Source organism: Mesoplodon densirostris, chromosome 1 (genome assembly GCF_025265405.1).
Source record: "Mesoplodon densirostris isolate mMesDen1 chromosome 1, mMesDen1 primary haplotype, whole genome shotgun sequence".
Classification (NCBI taxonomy): Eukaryota; Metazoa; Chordata; class Mammalia; order Artiodactyla; family Ziphiidae; genus Mesoplodon; species Mesoplodon densirostris.
In genome coordinates, this window is record NC_082661.1 from 233,106,704 (window position 1) to 233,125,071 (window position 18,368).

General features: G+C 35.4%; 1 protein-coding gene across 2 annotated transcripts in view; it reads right to left on the minus strand.

Moving 5' to 3' along the window:
* Positions 1-18,368, minus strand: part of LRBA (LPS responsive beige-like anchor protein) — a 767,039-nt gene that overhangs the window by 56,017 nt on the left and 692,654 nt on the right. For both annotated transcript variants that reach the window (XM_060116154.1, XM_060116148.1), the window contains exon 48: positions 17,440-17,607. In XM_060116154.1, the coding sequence (XP_059972137.1) occupies positions 17,440-17,607 (168 nt within the window). The remainder of the gene's footprint in view (positions 1-17,439; positions 17,608-18,368) is intronic.

Below are 18,368 nucleotides of genomic sequence, written 5' to 3' on the forward strand. Positions count from 1 at the left end.
ACACTTGGGACAGTTCTTGACAGGGCAGTGTTTGATGTTATTATTACAGCATATACATAAAAGACAACATGGTGTCTGGCTGAGGTTAAGAAAGCATTTAATAAATGTTACTAACCACTTATAATTAAGATTAATAATAGTAATCTAGCTCCTGCCTATGTTTCCAGTCTCATGCCCTGACACTGTCCCTCTCACACTCTATAATGTGCGATGTAATGTGTCAAACTGCTTCCATATTTGTTTTCCGATGTTTTCTATTCCCTTTCTCTGTGCGGTTGCCTCCTCCTCATTCTTTAAGACTCAGCATCTCTGTACTCTGAGAAATCTGTTTCTAGATCTCAGCCAGACTGTTGCTGCCCTGCCCTGTTGCTTTGGAGCAATGTACACAGACCCCTACTACCTACTTAACTAAAATTCTAATTATTGATCTAATTTCTATCTTATCAATTAGACTATAAGTCTTCCTGAGACCAGAGACTTCTAAGTATTTCTGTGCTTCTGGGGGCCTGACACACAGTAGGTGCTCAATCAATATTTACTTAATGAATGAATGGCTATCCAAGTCAGCATAATTCAGCAGGTATGCAGCTAGGAGGTACACTCCTAACACTATTATAGAGCAGCCCAGCACTGAAAAAACATTCTGTTAAACATTTCTACTACTTTGCTGTACAGCAAGAAACTAACACAACATTGTAAAGCAACTATATTCCAATAAAAATTAAAAAATTTTTCCACTAAAAAGCTTACTTCATTCTTATTCATCAATTCCCAATTATTTCTGTAAATAGCCTGTTACTACTTTCTATAATAAACCTAAATTCAGCAGGCAGCATTCCAGATGTTGAAATACATAGTAATAAAAAAAGACTATGCAAATACTTCATGACATTCCAGTAAAACCACATATTTATGTTTTATAAACAGCATCTCAAATATTACCTAGAGAATTTATTAATGGATTTCCAAATGGAAATATTATGAAAAGATTTTCAGCAAGTTGTGCATTCTATTGTTTTCTGTGCCAACCATTGCATACTTGCATGATTTTATGGCTATACAGAGAGAAAGGGACATTACATATAGAGAGAATATAGATACACACACCAGATAAAATGAAAGAATGAAAGAAAAGAGAGAAAAGTAAAGGAAAGTAGACTGGCTTAGTGACAATGTAGGGCCTTCAATTTAACAGTGACTGTTTTAGTCTCTCTGAAGTGGTCTTTTTAATCTAACAGAGGAAACAAGTTACCTCAGTACAACACTTAGTAACCAACAATAAAGCTGTAAAACTTTATTTTAAGGTGGGTTTGGGGGAGGAATAACTTAAACATATGGATGCAATTAAGGTAAACACATATGTACTCTGCTTTTTTTTAAGCACACAACTCTGAAATTGCATTTTATCCCCTATATATTTACATCTAAAAGCACTATAAAATTGGGATAGGGAAACTGAAAAAATTGTTTATTAAGAAATAACATGCCATTTATTAGTATATTAAAAATTTCTGACATTACCAAAATTAAGTACTAGAAGGCTATCTTAAGATTCTAGAGTAACTCCCTACCGAAAGATATTTACAAATCCAAATAAGACTTCATATTTTGGATTTCAGAATTAATTCACTTGTCAATGTTTAAGAAGAGTCACAATACGGGCGTTTAGTGATTTCTCCCGGGTTACGTATCATGTTATCACTCGTGCCTATTTCTCCCCCTTGCCCTTCACACATTTAAATTACGTTGGAGAAAAACTTGCTGGATATTTGACCAGTTTCCATTGTTTACTGACCAACTTTCTAGTTAACCAGCCTCAGTGCCCTCTGAAGCCACTGTTAAAATCCAGATTTGGTATTAGCAAATTAAAAAAGCATGCTAATTATTATATATGTTAGTATTTAATTCCTAAAGGACAAAAATCCTGATAATATTAACTACTAAGGCCAAAAGAAAACCCATAACAACTAGATGCACTTGATTAAAAATGGATGAAGAATCTAAAAGAGAAAATTATCTTTATAATATAAATGGTCCTGTTTGCATAATACCTCTAGCTGCTTTAAAAAAAGAAAAAGGCAAAGCATCATTTAGAAACATTGGGAAACCAGGCTGCTCTTAACATAAGAAATTAAATACGGAGTTACTTTTTAGTAGTCAGAACAATAAATGAACAAAATTTTTTTAAAAATAGCATAATGAACCTAAAAGAAATCTTTTAAGATTAAAATATAAATATTCATAGTGCCCTGGAAATAAAAAATATATAGGAATCAAGCTTTGTAAAGCATAATGTAAAAGATAAGTAGCCTATCAAGAAACAAGTGTCATGGATATACTACCAGCATCTGGAATTTTGAAAAGTCAATCAGATTTTACATTCAAAATAAACACCAGATGATATTTAACCAACAAATTATGCAAAGTAATCCACACAAAAGATGTATATAGTGAAGAAATAAGTTAATTGAACAGAAGTAATTCTATGTAAATTTGGACTTGAAAGACACAAACTTTTTTTTTAATTTTGAGAAATTAGACATAGAGAAAAACAAAAATTTAGTTAAAAGTCAAATTGTTATGTTTTCTGATAAAGATTGAGCTACTGATTCCACTTCTACAAATTTTCATAAAAGTGGAGTCAGATGAATGAGAAAAGATTAAGATACAAAAATAGTTATTATAGCACTTTATAATAGTAAAAATTAGGGGAAAAAACTAATTAAATTATACTAATGGAATACTATGCAGTCATTAAAATGAGTGAGTTGAACTGAAGATATGTGACATGGAAACTAGTCTATAGTATATTGATTAAAAAAAATTCCAAATCATCAAAGAATATAGTTTATTATCTCATTTAAATAAAAAAATTAAAAATAAAATTAAACTATATAAACACACACTAACGTGTGTTATGTGAGTACATGTACACACATACATAAATACACACATGTAAAATCTGGAAAGGTACATAAACTTATCAGCTATTATCTCTGGTGGGGGGTAGATGAAAAGATTGGCAGAATAAAAATTAATACCTTCTTCACTTTTATACTATTTGATATCTTAGACAAAGCATGTATTACTTTTAAAATAGAGTGATAAAAAATTTCCATTTTGAAAAAAATCTACAACTAAAAAACAAAAATCTAAAGAAAAATCTGACAATATGCAATATAGCTTTATGAAATTTAATTTTTCCATTAACATAGTAACCAGAAGTATTTCTTAATCACCTAGGGACAATTCCAGCTGATACACTGGTCAAACACTATGAAATCAATAGACCTTGCTACAAAGTTAATTTTGTTATTTTCAGCTTATTTCCTAAATTATTTCTATCTGATTTCAAGGAGCCATTAGTTTTAGCAATATTTTACCATCATTTATCGCTAACTAAATATTTAGAAAGGTATATACACTTTGCAAGTAAACAATGTTTTACTTACATTAGGTATTTGGAAGCATATACATATCATGATGGCATACAGTACATAAAGAGCAAAGAGAAAGAGCAGCTAGCTAAATAAAGTAAACCTCTTAAAAAAAAAAAGAATGCAGTGATAAGAAACCAGGGGAGAGGGGAAATTAGGAAAAGGACTATTTTTACTTATGTTTTTACTCAATAATATTATGGAAGTTACCACGGTGAAATATAATGTAATTATAAATTGTGAAAATATGCATAGATTTCCTATTAGTGCTTTTAACCGAGCCCATATATTCCAGGCACATTACCCTGAGGCCCAGCCCAGCCCAGCTCAGCCTCACTACAATCTCCACTTCTTGTAGCTGTCCATCCACTGCAGCATAATCCCAGCTGCCAATCTGAAAGAAACCAGCTAGTCAGAGCAGACACAACCAACAGAAACAAACGTCACTCAGTAATGTTCAGCCGCACTGTGTTCATGGATAATTTCAAACAGTATCTCTGTCTAGAACACTGATGTGCTCATTCAAAACACCTCCATCTCTAGCTACTGGAAACGAGTAGATAAAGCAGCCTGCCTAGAAAAATAACTGGAATGTTGCTTCAGAAAGGCTGCCAATACTAAGAGGAAAACATAGTGAAAACATAGTAAAAAGTTCTTAAAGAAAAAAAAAAATTCAGGATAGTTGCATTCAGGAGGTTAAATTATTTCTCAAACCCAGACAAATACGTTTAAACTATGTTACAGAAAGAAGCAGTCATTTGGTAAGAATCATTTCATCTATTTTTTCAATAATATTTGTATCTACCATGTACAAACACTGGAATGAGGTGCAGTTAGGAATCCTTGACCTCAAGGAACTTAAGCCTGAAAGACAATACACACACACACACACACACACACACCCCAATTACACAGTACTGGCAGGGAGAGAGAGGGAACGCAATACATTTACTGTTATGACACAGTTAAATAATATTTAACATTTTAAAAATTTGCACTTAAGCATTTCCTAAATACTGTATTAATAGAATCTCAGTTTCTTCTTTGCACCAATAATGGAAACTAAAAATAGTGATTCTAAGTAAACGTCCTCGTCTTTGTTAGAAATAAAACAACATTGCTATTCCGAAGTTAGAAATTTGACTATGCTATTCTAACAGTTGGCAATCTGTTATACTTGCAAATAATCCTACATAGATTTTTCAAATCTAAGTACTTTTTTAATCTTAATCTTTCTAGAAACTTGAATTTAGTTAAAAATTTTGAGAACAAAATTTCATCACTTGATTTGAGAGTACTTTTCATACTTTCAATTTAAAATGAAGATGGTGCCTGAAGGGATCAGGGGTTTATGACAGAAGTCATCAGCATATGGAATTGCTCAGGATTCCTTGGGTAGCTGATAGAGACAAAAAATCATAGAAATATTAATACTTTGCTTTATGTCCTTGGATGTATAATTCAGCTACACCTATTTAACTAATAAGTCTGCAATAGGCATAATCACTAGCAAAATACAAAGATTAGCTTTCCTGACAACTTTAATGTTTAATTGACTAAGGGAAACTTTGTGCTTTTAATATACAAGAAAGTCTGGCATAATTTCAAGGTATTTTTAAATGTAGGTTTTCAATTAAAACTTGACTAATCCTTACTGTTTGTCTTTTCATTGTACAGTTCCTGCCCTGCACTGTGTCAAATATGCCATCTGTGTAACACACTTCTGGCTAGAGATGCTTCAGGATTATTTTTGTAACACCCTGAATAGTGGCTGCCTGAAGTCTTAACTTACTGTCTTCAATACTTCTACTTTATTCTCTTGCTACAACCATCCTAACCATGTGGTCCTAATGTCCTACTCTTAAATCTCACTGCAGTCACAACAAAAATGCCTGCCCCACCTGCTTAAAACGGGCTTACAGACCATTCCCCGAACTATTTAACAAATGTTAACAATGCTATAAATACCAATTGTGTTTATGCTTTCTGAAAGATTCACTGCAGCCAGTGTTCTGCAGTAGTGTTAGAGCTGAAATAAGCTGTTGACTCCCACCACGAAAGTGACTGAATTCTAAGCCAAAAATGCTTTTCCTTGGATAAGACATCTGATTTGCTACTGGGGTCATGTGAACTTAAGCACTGCTGCTGCTTCTTTTGGAAAACAGACCTTCTCAGAGTGATTATGTGTTACTAAAACAGCATTTGGAAGGATAAATTTGGAAGAGGGAAAATCAACCACTGACACTAAACACAACTTAGGGAGAAATTTTCAGGTTTCACTTTCCTATTATGAGACTCATCGTAGATAATGGTTTCAACTGAGCAATATCATGGCTCTCCTTTTCCTCTTCCTTACCCATCTATGTAAATAGAGCTGAGTTCTATTTTCAGAAGGAAGTAAATAACTTTAATTTCTGAACTCACATAAACATAAAATAACATTGTATTTGCCTGAAAAGTAAAGGAGAAAATGCTGCTTCCAGAGGAAATGTACTGAGTACTTACAATAAGGTGCAAGATGGGAAAGCACAGGTGATATTGCTCATATTAATGCTGTCCTGTGCAACATCTACCTGCGTGTGTCTTTTGCTCTTTGAACCTCCACCTCTGCTTCCCAGCTCCAGCGCACCCCAGGCCTGGCCCTGCCCTCCCTTCATAATGGCTGCTCAGACCCTGTGCTGTGTCTGTACTTTTCCTTTTGTCAAAACCTCCTATCAAGTTCTATGCACAGAGAGCTGAATGACTGGAAAAAATTGTTTAAAAAAGAATCCGTAACCAAATAAATGATCTCTAATGGTAAAGTTTCAAGCACTAAGTGAAAGGCAATGAAGTCTAGGGCAGAGGCTTTTTTTCTGTGTATATCAAAGCACATCATAGAGAAATTGCTCTAGTTCACTTTAGCATGAGACTCTGGCATTAGCTAACAGAGTCTAAAGTTAGGGACGGAGGCTTTCTACTCTTTTACTTTATACTTTCATAGTATTTGTATTTTCAGAGTTAACGCATATTTTTTTGATAAATAAGTTGTTAAATCCCTTTATATACGATTTAATTATATACAAACACACACACACACACAATTTAGTAGTGAACCCAGAGATTGAGAATTCATGCATCTTAGGTCAAAAGCCTTCCTGCTTTTAGAAAATGATGATAAAGATTACAATCAACAGTGATATATCTAAGATATTTCCCCTAAGAGTATAAGTAATCTTTTTTGGTCCTCCTCAAATATTCTGGAAACAATGAGGAAATAAATTCAAATTGCTAAAAAGTATGAAAAAGAATCCTAGTTCAGTGAGTTAAATAACAATCTAAGAGATTAGAGGTACTCTGATTTCTGAGAGAGATAAAAGTTAAGAAATTGTAAATTCCTTCATCTTTATCAAAGTTACACAAAGATCATTACACAAAGTCACTATCCTAGCAATGTTAAACATGGCCAGTGCCAGAAAGTAATTACAAGAGACCTCCGAACAGCCAAAAGCAAAGTCAATATCCTTATCCTCATGTTAACGTGCATCACTTGTTTGGATTTTCAAGCAGAGACTTATCCCCCTCAGAAGACAGAAAGAGCTGCGGCTTGGCTTTTTCCTCTTGATTTTAAAAAGAAACAATTTTCAGAATACAGAAAGTAGCAAATAAAAGAATTCCATGATCTCACTAACCAAAGATAATCACTAACCAAAGATAATGAGATGACCATATAAACATCTTGGGGTCTGTAATTACAGAAATTTCCTAATGCATATATACACATTATAAAATTTGTATTTTCTATGTTTCATAACATGATCTGTTTTGCCATGTAACATGGCGAAGTATTTTTCCATAGCAATACATATAGACCTAGATAGCAATATTTTTTAATGATGTATATAGCATTCCACTGTATGGATTTACCAATACTTATTTAACCAGTTTCTCTATTGTTAGACATTTATGTGGTTTTGGTTTTCATGGGGTTTTTTTGCTATTATGAATAACTATACACTTGAATATCTTTTTTTACATATGTATTCAATTATTCCTTTTGGTTAAAGTTCTAAGTAAATAGTGGGTGAGTATTTTAAAAACTGATAGATTGCTATAAAAATTCAATATATTTTATCCTCACCAAATATATGACAATGTCTGTTTCTAACCAACATTAGGAATTTTCATTATTTTTCATTTTAGATGATCTAATAGGTAAAAAATGCTGTTGGATTTTAAATTGAATTTCACTGATTTCTAGTGAGGTTTCATACATTTGTGGCTTGTATTTCATCTTTTGTGAATTATCTGTTCCTGAACTTTGTCATTTGTTGTTTTTTTTGGATGTACAATAACTTCAATTTTTATGTAGACAAATATATCAATTTCCTTAATGACTTTTGGTTTTGATATTGACTTACAAAATGGGCCTTCTCCATTCCAAAATTTTTATATTTACAATATAATCTTTATTCCAAACAAAAACATGTAATTCATTTGTAATTTCTTTTACCTTAAGATGTGAAATAGGGATCTAAATTTTTGTTATAACAGTTAGCTAGCTGTCTTAACACCACATGCTGAATAAGACAGCCTTTTCCCAGTGATTTAAAATACCACCTTTATCGTATATTCTCATATTTCATATGTCTATTTCTGGAAGCTCTATTCTGTTCCATTGAAGCTTAGAACTAGAGCATAGAGTTTTGATTACTATCATTTATACTTTTGTAGCTGAGGAAGTAATCAAAACCTATTTATTTACTTTAAATTTAGTCCTATCATATCTGGTTATTTAGTTTCTCAGGCTATCACATCTAAAAAATAGCTAATTGTTGAGTAAGAGGACAGGTGCCCAAAAGGCAGACATACTGACCTGGTAACAGGAAGTAAGAACTGATAGTTTTAGAGTAGAAATAGGAAAAATATAAAAAAGAGAGCATAACAACTGAGAAAGAATAGCAGTACGGGATTCTTTAGTTTAAGTTCAAATATACCACAGAACAATAACTAATGTTAATAAAAAAAATCACATTCATTAATTACACTCCTCACTTGTCATTACTCATATCATATGGTACAACTGCCCCTACTCCTAAAAACTGTAGAGCGCCCATTGTTTTTCAAGTACACATAGAACATTTATTAAAACTGACTATGCCCAAGGTGACTCAAGTCTCAATCTGTATCATATGTATCAGTCTTCAGCTTTAAATTAAAATTAATAACAAAAAGATACTAGATTGGATGTATGACGGCAAGCCCTTGCTGAAGAGATGACCTCCAGGCCGAGGCACGAACGACAAGGAGCCAGCATGTGAAAATCTGGGATAGTCAGAAAATGGCTATCATAAAAAGGCGCTAATCCAGTGACAACCTTCACAGGCTCAGGAACAGAAAGAAGGTCAGTGAAACAGCACACACGAATGAGGATGAGAACAGCATGGCATGAGATCAGAGAGGCAGGCAGGGGCCAGATCATGTGGACCAACCAGAATTTTATTCTATGTTTAATGTGAAATAGGAAAGCTTAAGTAGAGGAGGGATGTGATCTGATTTACAGTTTTAAAATGTCACGTTGGCAGCTCTCTGGAAAGTGGATTGTAGGTAGTTAAGGGTAGAAAAGGATGACCAGGACTACTAATGCTAGTCAGGGGAGAGATGATGACGGTGGCTTAGACTAATGACAGACATAAATGGTTTCCAAATGTTCTTTGGAGACACCATCAACCTAACTGCTCTTCATCACCAACTTCTTATGCCTCCCCCCCGCCACTCCCCACACATTATTTTCCAGCCATGGGGCCATCCAGTACTCCTTCCCATACACTGTGTTCTCTGCTTTCCACTGCTTCACCTACTTAACTCCTCATTCTTTAAGGATTATATTCAGGTGGGTTATTCCTGCCTAAATCTGGGTTGGCTGTTTCTCCCTTGTGCTCAGATATGTAGTGTACATATCTCACTCAGAGCACATCACTGTACTTACAATTTCTAAACACTTATTTCTGACCTAATAAAACTCCATCAGTGAACTGTTTTACACTAAGGAATAGCTAACTGAACTCTGAACTTTTGGATATAGCAAGTATCATTTACATGATAATTGATAGGAGAACTCTGGATATAAGAAAGGATATAGAATTGTTCTAGAAACTATTCCTATAAATACAATTATATTCTAAATATATTAAAGAAATTCTTTAAGGAAAATACTTATTTTACATTTTTTAGGAAAAGAAAAATTATTTTGTAAAGTTAATATTCAACTCATCATTAATTTATTTTGTGAATTTGGATATTGGAACAAGGTTTTTTCCTTAATAAAAGTATTTATTCTTACTCAGATCTGACTCTGAATTCAATTAACCTAATGTTTCTCTCTTTTTAAATTTCTTCTTCTCATGGTTTTTAGTTTTTCTTTCTTTCTTTTTTCTTTTTTTTGAAATGCTGGTAGAAGGAAGAAAGGTGAATGAGTCAAACCAAATTCAGCAGAATTAATCATCAGAAAATAACCAATTTATTTATTTGCATCTTGTCTATAAAAACATATATGTAATGCTAGGAAAATAGAGTAGATTAAAAGTGGTAAAGGTAGAGAAAAAGGGAAAAAGGTACCCCAAGGAAATAGAGAAATAATGAAGAGTAAAAAGGTCTGTTAGAGTAAAGAACTCAAGGTAAGAATATATCCTCTAGTCAGAGGTTACAGATATTTGGGGGGGGGGGAAGCATATTTGCCTGAAAAATAATTCTTTCTGGCGTGTGACATATGTGAATACAGACATAGTTGTATACTGATAACCCAGCTGTTTTCTAAAAATTAAAAACAACATAAAAGTTTAATGTGCTGCAGGCTGTTTCTCTGATTACTCTTCCTCCTCTTATGGTTATTATTTCTATTGTTTAGTACTTTTTTTATAGAGAGATTATTTTTATGATCACTTACTGCACCATATGTATCAATCATTCACTCTAGAATAAAACTTTCTCAAGAGGAATGGAGCTTTTCCCAAGTAGTAAGTGAATACACAACTTGTATGTGGAGAGCCTGCCTCTGTGTATGACTGTGTGGACACCTAAGTGTCCCAGATTGAACCAAGTATATCATAGTGACCAGAAATAAGTCTAGTCTAGTCTGCTTTTAATACTAGAAAGGCAAAAATCCATCCTGGTACCATTATTGTGATTTCACAGGGATAATGTTTCAATATAAGCCAAGTGTACGCATAAATTTCCTAGTATTAGGGATGTTAAAGCCTCTTAGAAGAATAAGATTCTGAAGGAAAAATGGTACGGCCTGGAGATGGGGTGGAGAGTAAATTAGAAGATGGTGATAGTAGAAGCTTTACAACTAGCAACATTTGTCAAGACTTGGGAGGCGGTCCTGGCCTGGGGTTACGGGCACGTGGTTGGCCCGAGTAGAGCGGTGGGAGCTGCCTCCCGGGGTTTGCTTATACGAATTTACGTTGTGCTCAACGTGTGGAAGGAAACAGCTTATGAAGCCAGAGGCAGCCTGTGAGCGACCTCTCTGAAAGACTGTTCTACTCCCAAGTCACTGTGTATTCTGTAACCCAGCTGTTTTTCTTCACAGCACTTATCACTACCTGAAATTAGTTATTATGGTTTATTTTCTGTGCACCTCATTGGAATGTGAGCTCCATGAGGGAAGGGGTTTGGACTGACTTTCTCGCTCATCTCTGTAGTTTTAGCACCTTGAACAAAATGAATATTTGTTGAATAAGTGAATGAATAATTAATGAAAGAATAAACCTTCCCAATTCATAAGTCCCTGTCTTATTTATCCAAACCAGCCTAGATCCACCATTTCAACAATATCCCTTTAACAATTTCATTAACCACCCTTCTACTCTCAATTCTTTTTTTTTAAAGAAAAATCTTCTTTTATATCCCTTTACAGTTGCTCCTAGTTGTCTTTTTTAAAAAATATTTATTTAGTTAGTTATTTGGCTGTGCCATGTCTTGGTTGTGGCACGTGGGCTCTTGTGTTGCGGTACACGGCCTTCTCTCTAGTTGTGGTGAGCGGGCTCCAGAGCGTGTGGGCTCAGTAGTGGTAGCACGTGGGCTTAGTTGCCCCAGGGCATGGGGGATCTTAGTTCCCTGACCAGGGATCTAACCTGCATCCCCTGCATTGAAAGGTGGATTCTTAACCACTGGACCACCAGGGAAGTCCCTCAATCCTTTTTTATATATTCGACCATACTCTCATGGCCAAACCCCATCTCTCTCTCCACATGTATAATCACACACACACACACACACACACACACACACGCACACACACCCCTTCTCTATTCAACTTTTTTCTACATCTACTCTCCCACTATTGAGAACAGAGAAAACAACATGTAAAGGAAATAATAATTTATATATTATTGAGCATCAATTAAGCACCTATCCCTATGTCAGGTATTTCCACAAATATTACCTCACTTTTGGCACAAACCCTCATAATCTTGTTGCCTTTCCACCTCATTCATGCACATTTACTTACACCAGTCCCCAGGCTAACCTTCCACTCTCTAACCACAGACAAGGCAGTATTGTTTCCTGCTGTCCAGCGCTTTATCTATCCGTGTTCTGGATTTTGTTCCTTTCCTTTTCCTCATAGAGCTTGGCAGCCTGTTTCATGCTTTCTTTCTTCTATGTTTCTTGTGCTTCTCTCTTTTTGGATCTTTCCAATTAACACAGAAGCATGGTCAATTACCTACCCATTAAAAAAAAAAAATCTCCCTCAGAGTGACTGGGAATGGGTACGGGGTTGTTTTCTGTGGTGACAAAATGTTGCAAAATTAGATTGTGGTGATGCTCGTAGAACTCCATGAATAAACTAAAACTACTGTACTGTATACTTCAAGTGGGTGAATGGTATCATATGTGAACTATATCTTAATAAAGCAGTGAGAAGTCTTCCCTTCCGTTATTTCCTTTCCTCACTGTGTTTGCTTGTTCACCTCCCATTCACAGCACAGTCCTCTACCATCTAAGCTTCCTTCTCTAATGACTCTTAGAATAATCCAATGAGGACTTTTCAGTTCTTATTTGTTCAGCCTTCTTTCAGACAGATTCTAAAACACACATGTGGCTATGTCACCAACCTCCAACCTTCAATCCACTGTCTTATAATGCAGTTAAAATTACTTTTCATGGCATTAAAATTACTTTTTCTGGCTCCTGTCTATCTCTTTCCCCTTATCACTTTTGGCTCACTCCACCAGCATAATCTCCAGCCATGATCTCTTTCACACACTGTGCAGGAGGCTCATAGAGTTTCTTCTGTGTAGCTATCCTTTGCTCACAACTCTATCCAATGTTCTTATTCACCCTTCAATCTACAGCTCCGGCCTCTCATTTCCCAAAAATCATGGCTGGATTCTGGAAGTCTAGGTTTAGTGCCTATTCTCCACGCTTGTGCATGCATGCAGTGTATTTATCTCTACACTGAATTTATCACAGTATTATAACTGTTTACTTATCCATATTTCCACACTAGACAATGAACTCCAGCTGATGAGGGCAGGGACTTGCCTTTCAACTCTTTAACCTTATTACATAATTTAGGTTTAGTAAAAGGTTGTCGAAAAAAATTAATGACCTAGTCTTGTTTTCTGTTTTCTACTTGCCTCACTTTACAATGAATTCTGTATGAATCTTCTAAGAAACAATTCTAATAACTTCACTAGTGTTAACACTTTATGATTCTTTCTATGATGCAACCGGTAATTCATATTCTTTTTTATAGTTGTGTTTTCTAACCCATGGGTTTAACAGGGAACAACATAAGGGAAGGAACTAACACTTGCTGAGTACTTATGATGGGATAGGTACCATGGCAGGCCTTTTCATGTATTACACAACAGTTAATTCTCCATGAGGTGGGCGTTATCATAGCAATTCCATATACAGAGTCTCAGGAAGAGCTAAGTCACACCACTAGTTGGCACTGGAGCCAGGAATCAAATCCACATTTGTTTGTTTGTTTATTCTACTGTATCACACTGCATTGTGTCACAAAATTCAGCACTATAATAAGGAATGGCTATGATAAAAGATCATATTTGTTTCAATAACATTCAGAAAGCAAATATGTATACTTATATAAATAATGCTAAGTAATGAACTGATATAGTCTTTCAAGAATATTGAGTACCCACCATAGGCCATGTTATTTGAGTGAATGCTGAATCTAATATATAATACATGTTTATATAACATATAATATAAAAATAAATTAGGGGGTGGGACTTCCCTGGTGGCGCAGTGGTTAAGAATCCGCCTGCCAATGTAGGGGACACGGGTTCAATCCCTGGTCCGGGAAGATCCCACATGCTGCGGGACAACTAAGCCCATGTGCCACAACTGAGCCTGTGATCTAGAGCCTGCGAGCCACAACTACTGAGCCCATGAGCCTCAACTACTGAAGCCTGCATGCCTAGAGCCTGTGCTCTGCAACAAGAAAAGCCACTGCAATGAGAAGCCCGTGCAACCGCAATGAAGAGTAGCCCCCGCTCGCCGCAACTAGAGAAAGCCCGCGTGCAGCAAGGAAGACCCAGTGCAGTCAAAAAAAAAAAAAAAAAATTAGGGTGCAATGAGTTGGAAAGCTCTCCAGTTAAAATTTAATTTGCTAATTATTAACCACTTGAAGATGTGGGGAAGAAAAGAAACTTACAGCAAAAGTTTTAAATAGTCTTTAGCAAATGCTGATCGTGAAAAATAAATACTGAAAACTTAGTTGGCATGGCAGTTCCTCAAAAAGTTAAACAGAGAATTACCATATAATCCATCCATTCTACTTCTGAGTATATACCCCAAAGACTTGAAAGCAGGGCCTTAAACAGGTATTAATATACCCATGTTCATAGCAGTATTGTTCACAATAGCTAAAAAGTGGAAACAACCCAAAACATCCATTGACAGATGAATGGATAAACAAAATGGGGTATATACATACGATGAAATATTAATCAGCCTTAAAAAGGAAGGAAATTCTGACCCATGCTGCAACACGGATGAACCTTAATAAAATAAGCCAGATACAGAAGGACAAATATTGTATAATTCCACTTATCTGAGGCACCTAGAAGAGTCAAATTCCTAGAGACAGTAGAATGGTGGCTGTCAAGGCCTGAGAGCAGGGAGGAATGAGGAGTTACTGTGTGATGCATACAGAGCTTCAGTTTGGGAAAGACGAAAATTCTGGAGAGGGATGGTAGTGATGGCTGCATAACAATGTGGATGTACTTCATGCCACTGAATTATACCTCAAAAGGGGTTAACGTCGTAAATTGTACATTTATTTACCACAATGAAAACCAATATTTGAAGTCATAACATGTTACTTTAAGTGAAAGAAAAAATATAATTTGGTTTACACATGTCTGTCAACTACATATATAATGTCTAAGTGGACTATGCCCAATTTCAAATATTCTACCAAGTTAATTTAACAAACATTTATTGTCCCATTGTCTGACCACCTGCCCAGAATCTGGATTTTGAAAATTTGGTAACCAAAGATACACAACAGTCTTCTAGTTTCCCCTGTCCAATGTGGTATCCACTAGCCATATGTGGCTGTCTAAATTAACTAAAATTAAACATTCAGTTCCTCAGTCACACTAGCCACATTTCAAATGTACAATGGCCACCTGTGACTACTGGCTACTGTATTGGGCAGTGCAGATACAATGAACATTTCTATTACTACAGAAAGTTCTATTGGACAGTGCTCTTTTAGCTTGTACTGTAAACAGTATATGGTAAACTGCTTTGGTAAATCGTTGATGTGTGTGAGAAGCAGGGTGGGTCAATCCAGAGTAAAAACAAAGAGCCAGTTATACTGACTGATCTATAGAGGAAACATCCAGCTGATGGAATGCTTCACTTTTTAACTAGCAGCATCACACAGATACAGAGAGCCATCCTTTATCAACCACATGTTGCACAAACTTTAATGACGGGAAAAGTATCACTGTATCGACTTGGACACACCAATAGACAAGTCTTAAAAAAAAATAGGATCTCACATTGGGAGAAATGGTATTAAGTACATTTTCATAGCAACTCTACAGAATACTATGGAATTTCAAAATTAAAACTACACAGATTTTATAGCAACATAAAATAATATATGCTGGTATGTTAAGCAAAACAGGACATGACAAAATCAAATCTATATTTTTTTTTTTTTTTTTTTTTTTGCTGTACGCGGACCTCTCACTGCTGTGGCCTCTCCCGTTGCGGAGCACAGGCTCCGGACACACAGGCTCTGCGGCCATGGCTCGCGGGCCCCGCCACTCCACGGCATGTGGGATCTTCCGGGATCGGGGCACGAACCCGTGTCCCCTGCATCGGCAGGCGGACTCTCAACCACTGCGCCACCATGGAAGCCCTCAAATCTATATTGATTCCATGCATATAATAGCTAAGTAGAGATAGGGATAATTACTACAAGGGAACCCAAAAAAACAGAACCAGGTGGTATATCTGAAAAGTAATTATGGACATTAATAGAACCACTGTTCAAATATTGTTAAAACAATAAAAATGAAAGTAAATGGGCCTATTCAATTTTATTCTAACAATGAAATTAAGTAACACCATTTGCATGTTTGCTCCAACCTCAATTTCATACATGGAACTTATGCATATTTTGTGTCATACAGTCAGTTTTTGCTCTAATAAAATAAAATGCCCCCTGAAAGGAACATTTTGAAAGAACTGAAAAACTGGAAGAGTCTTTTACAGTTCACCTGATCCAGTTCTAAAATAAACTGAAACACAGCAATTCAAAACCTGTGCAATTTAAGATAAATGTGCATCGAGTGCATAGTGCTTTTGTTTGTGTATTAACCTTCTTTATCTAGCACATAAACCAGGTGATAATAGATGTTAGCAAATATATTTAAATATGTACTTTCTTTTTTTTTTTTTTTTTTTTCTTTTTGCGGTATGTGGGCCTCTCACTGTTGTGGCCTCCCCCGTTGCGGAGCACAGGCTCCGGATGCGCAGGCCCAGCGGCCATGGCTCACGGGCCCAGCCGCTCCGCGGCATATGGGATCCTCCCAGACCGGGGCACGAACCCGTATCCCCTGCATCGGCAGGCGGACTCTTAACCACTGCGCCACCAGGGAGGCCCTAAATATGTACTTTCATATACTGTCAACGTGATCAGGTCATAAGTAGAATTATAAAGAAATACATCAAGTGACGGTGAAAAACGACAAATCTTACTTACTGCAAACGATGTTCCCTTTGCAGTGATATACAACTTTCCCTATGAATCAAAACTCCCTGGTTTCTTTAATAAAGTTCTCTTCTAAAATAGTACAGATGTGTAGGTGTTGTCTGTTCAATTCCATGAACATACAAACATCTTTGTATATGATGTATGTTAGCTGGAGGATGTATAATTAAATTAAAATGCTTTTTAAAAAAAAGCAAGGCTATATGCAGTTTTTGGTGAATATTGTATTTGTCAAAACCATGTTTGAGTGTTTTACTTAAGAAAATCATTGACAAAGATAAAAACAAGTCTCAGTAACATCCAACACCAAGTTTGATGATGTAGGAAAGTTACAGACTTCATTCTTACTATTAACTTCTATATGGTTATACATGTACTTATGTATCATATATAAATACGTGTTTTATCACATTTAAATAGATTTATGCTTATAATATTATTTCTTTAATGAATTATTATTTTCCTACTTCTTTAAATTAGTGAGTTATTCAAAGTTATAAAAATTAGAAATATGATTATTGATCCCTTAATGGGTTCAAATTGAAAAAGCTCTCATTTTATATTGAGTCAAACATTTTGTTGGAGGGAAGTTCTAGGTTCAAGTCCCAGCTAGGTCACTAACTTAAAGGTTATCCATCCTGCTTAAGGGCACTTTACCCATCTGGTTTCAGTTTCATTATCAGTAAAATGAAAGCATGGGGAAGATGAGATCTAATAGCTTCTGGTCTACAGATACCTGTTAGACCCAGTCAGATAACTTACCTCTCTCAATACAGGATCAGTTATTGAATTCAGATTGACAGCTCCTTCATAGGTCAGGTAATAGAACACATTGAGGGCTCGAACAGCCTCTGGCCCTTGCTGTTTATAGCCAAAAATGAGATCAATCCATTGGTGAAGCTGGCAGGAAACAAATTCACTCTCCAGAGCCTGAAAAAAAGGTGTAGATCTTATTATTATGCTGAATTCTATTTTTAAAATATAGAGAGAAATTTAGAACAAGCAGTAAAGTTTACTTCTAAATTGACTGTGAACAGACTTATTCTGATGTCCTATTTTCCACCAGAATTTGTCCTCCATTTTTATAGAGACTTTGCAGCACTTGTCACACTGAATTACAATCAATTGCTTAGATTTCAGTATTAGTCTACTTGTACTGTAAGCATGTGAGGACCAGGACTATCTTGGTCACGTTTGTAACTCAGGGCCTGACAGGTACTCAACTTAACGTTTCAAAGAAAGGAGGTCATACAATGTAAAGGTTACTTTGGGATAGCAAATGTGAGAATATTAAACATTGACTATTCACTTGAAATATTTATAATTTTTCTAGAATTAAAACATTTTATTGTCTACTGTAACAACTGTAAACAAATTATTTAGTTATTTCAACTGAGTTTTTATGCCAACAAATTAGATCTTGGGAGGGATACTTATAATTACTGAATTATTATTCTATGTACTAGTATCAAATCAGACCAAATATATGATGCTATTAACATAAGTGTCCAATAAATAATGAATGAACATAATCAAGTTTTCAACAGAAATGCTGGGTTCAAGATCCACTTCCAATTCATCATGACATTTCCAGTTCCAAGCACTGTACCTAAAACACAATAGGTACCAATAAATGTTTCCTGAACTTAATAACTTTAAAAATCCTAAAGAGTTTTAATGAGCAGAGACTT